The sequence below is a fragment of the Glandiceps talaboti genome, chromosome 7, assembly GCF_964340395.1.
Source record: "Glandiceps talaboti chromosome 7, keGlaTala1.1, whole genome shotgun sequence".
NCBI lineage: Eukaryota > Metazoa > Hemichordata > Enteropneusta > Spengelidae > Glandiceps > Glandiceps talaboti.
In genome coordinates this window covers 25,011,566-25,012,856 of record NC_135555.1, presented here as the reverse complement: position 1 = coordinate 25,012,856, position 1,291 = coordinate 25,011,566, and the positions used below count along the sequence as shown (strand labels likewise).

At 37.5% G+C, this 1,291-nt stretch overlaps 1 protein-coding gene across 1 annotated transcript; it reads left to right on the top strand.

Annotated features, from left to right (window-relative positions):
• Positions 1 to 292: 292 nt before the first annotated feature.
• On the top strand, positions 293 to 1,054 carry LOC144438131 (uncharacterized). Its single transcript, XM_078127160.1, has one exon. It carries the CDS (start codon positions 293 to 295, stop codon positions 1,052 to 1,054), a length of 762 nt encoding a protein of 253 aa, XP_077983286.1.
• The last annotated feature ends 237 nt before the right edge of the window (positions 1,055 to 1,291 follow it).

Sequence of the window (1,291 nt, the reverse complement as noted above, 5' to 3'; positions counted from 1 at the left end):
TAGTCCTTCGGTTTCACATGAACGGTCAAGAAAATATAAGCTTGATAACATTCCTGGGTCATTTTTGAATTCGCCTATCGCACGTGGGGCAATTCGTAATATCATTGATGTCATTCAAACCTGTAATGAGACGCAACTAAATGTAAATAATGTATATCAACAGCTGTGTAAATGTATTATAGATGAAATGAATATGCATGTCCCCATCCATCGTCAAGCAAGTCGGAGGTGTAGTAAATTACGTCATCAAAAACCGTATTGGAATAATGAGCTACAGGAATTGTGGAACGTAATGCATATTAGGCAGAGGCTTTATCTTAGATGTAGGTCTGTCAGAGTTGCTGAAAAACGAAGGCTTCTTAGTGATTTTAAGACGGCGCAGAGAAGTTTTGATAGGAGGTTAAGGTTTCATGAAAGGAGGCATAGAAAAGGGCTTGTTGACAAGATTGAGTCAGTCTGCACCGATGATCCACGTAGATTCTGGAATCATATTCAAAAGCTCGGTCCAAAACGTAATAGTTGTATCCCAATGGAGGTTTACGATGATCATGGTCAGTTATTAACAGATAAAGATATAGTTCTTGATGCCTGGAAAAGGGACTTCTCATCTTTATACAATAATCCGGATGGGGATTATGATGAAGATTTCTTAAATCAGATTATACATCATAAGGGTGTTTTAGAAAACAACATGATCGACCCATTGCATGAGAGCAATGTCGCAATAAATCAAAATATTTCCTTGGAAGAGGTTGAAAAGGTTGTTAACAAGGTCAAGCGAGGAAAATCTGTCGGTATTGATCGCATTCCAGGTGAAGTCCTAAAAAACGATGTATCTATTTCAGTGTTGCATAATCTGTTTCAATTGTGCTTTGACAGTGGTTTGATACCAGATGTTTGGCGTTTTGCTACAATCGTACCGATTCCTAAGGATCGTTCAGCTGATCCACGTATTCCGTTAAACTATCGCGGTATTAGTTTACAAAGTGTCATATGCAAGCTTTATTGTTCAATTTTGAATGCTCGTTTATTTAATTACTCATCTAGAAAATAATGACCTCCTGGTTGATGAGCAAAATGGTTTCAGGAAAGGTCGCTCATGTGAAGACCATATTTTTGTTCTAACTTCTGTTATTCGTAATAGACTTGTAAATAACTTGCCCACTTTTGCAGCCTTCTTAGATTTGCGGAAAGCGTTTGATTGTGTGAATCGTGAGGCGTTGTTATATAGGTTATTAATTAGTGGAGTTAACGGTAAATTTTATAACGCTATAAAGGCCATGTACACTGA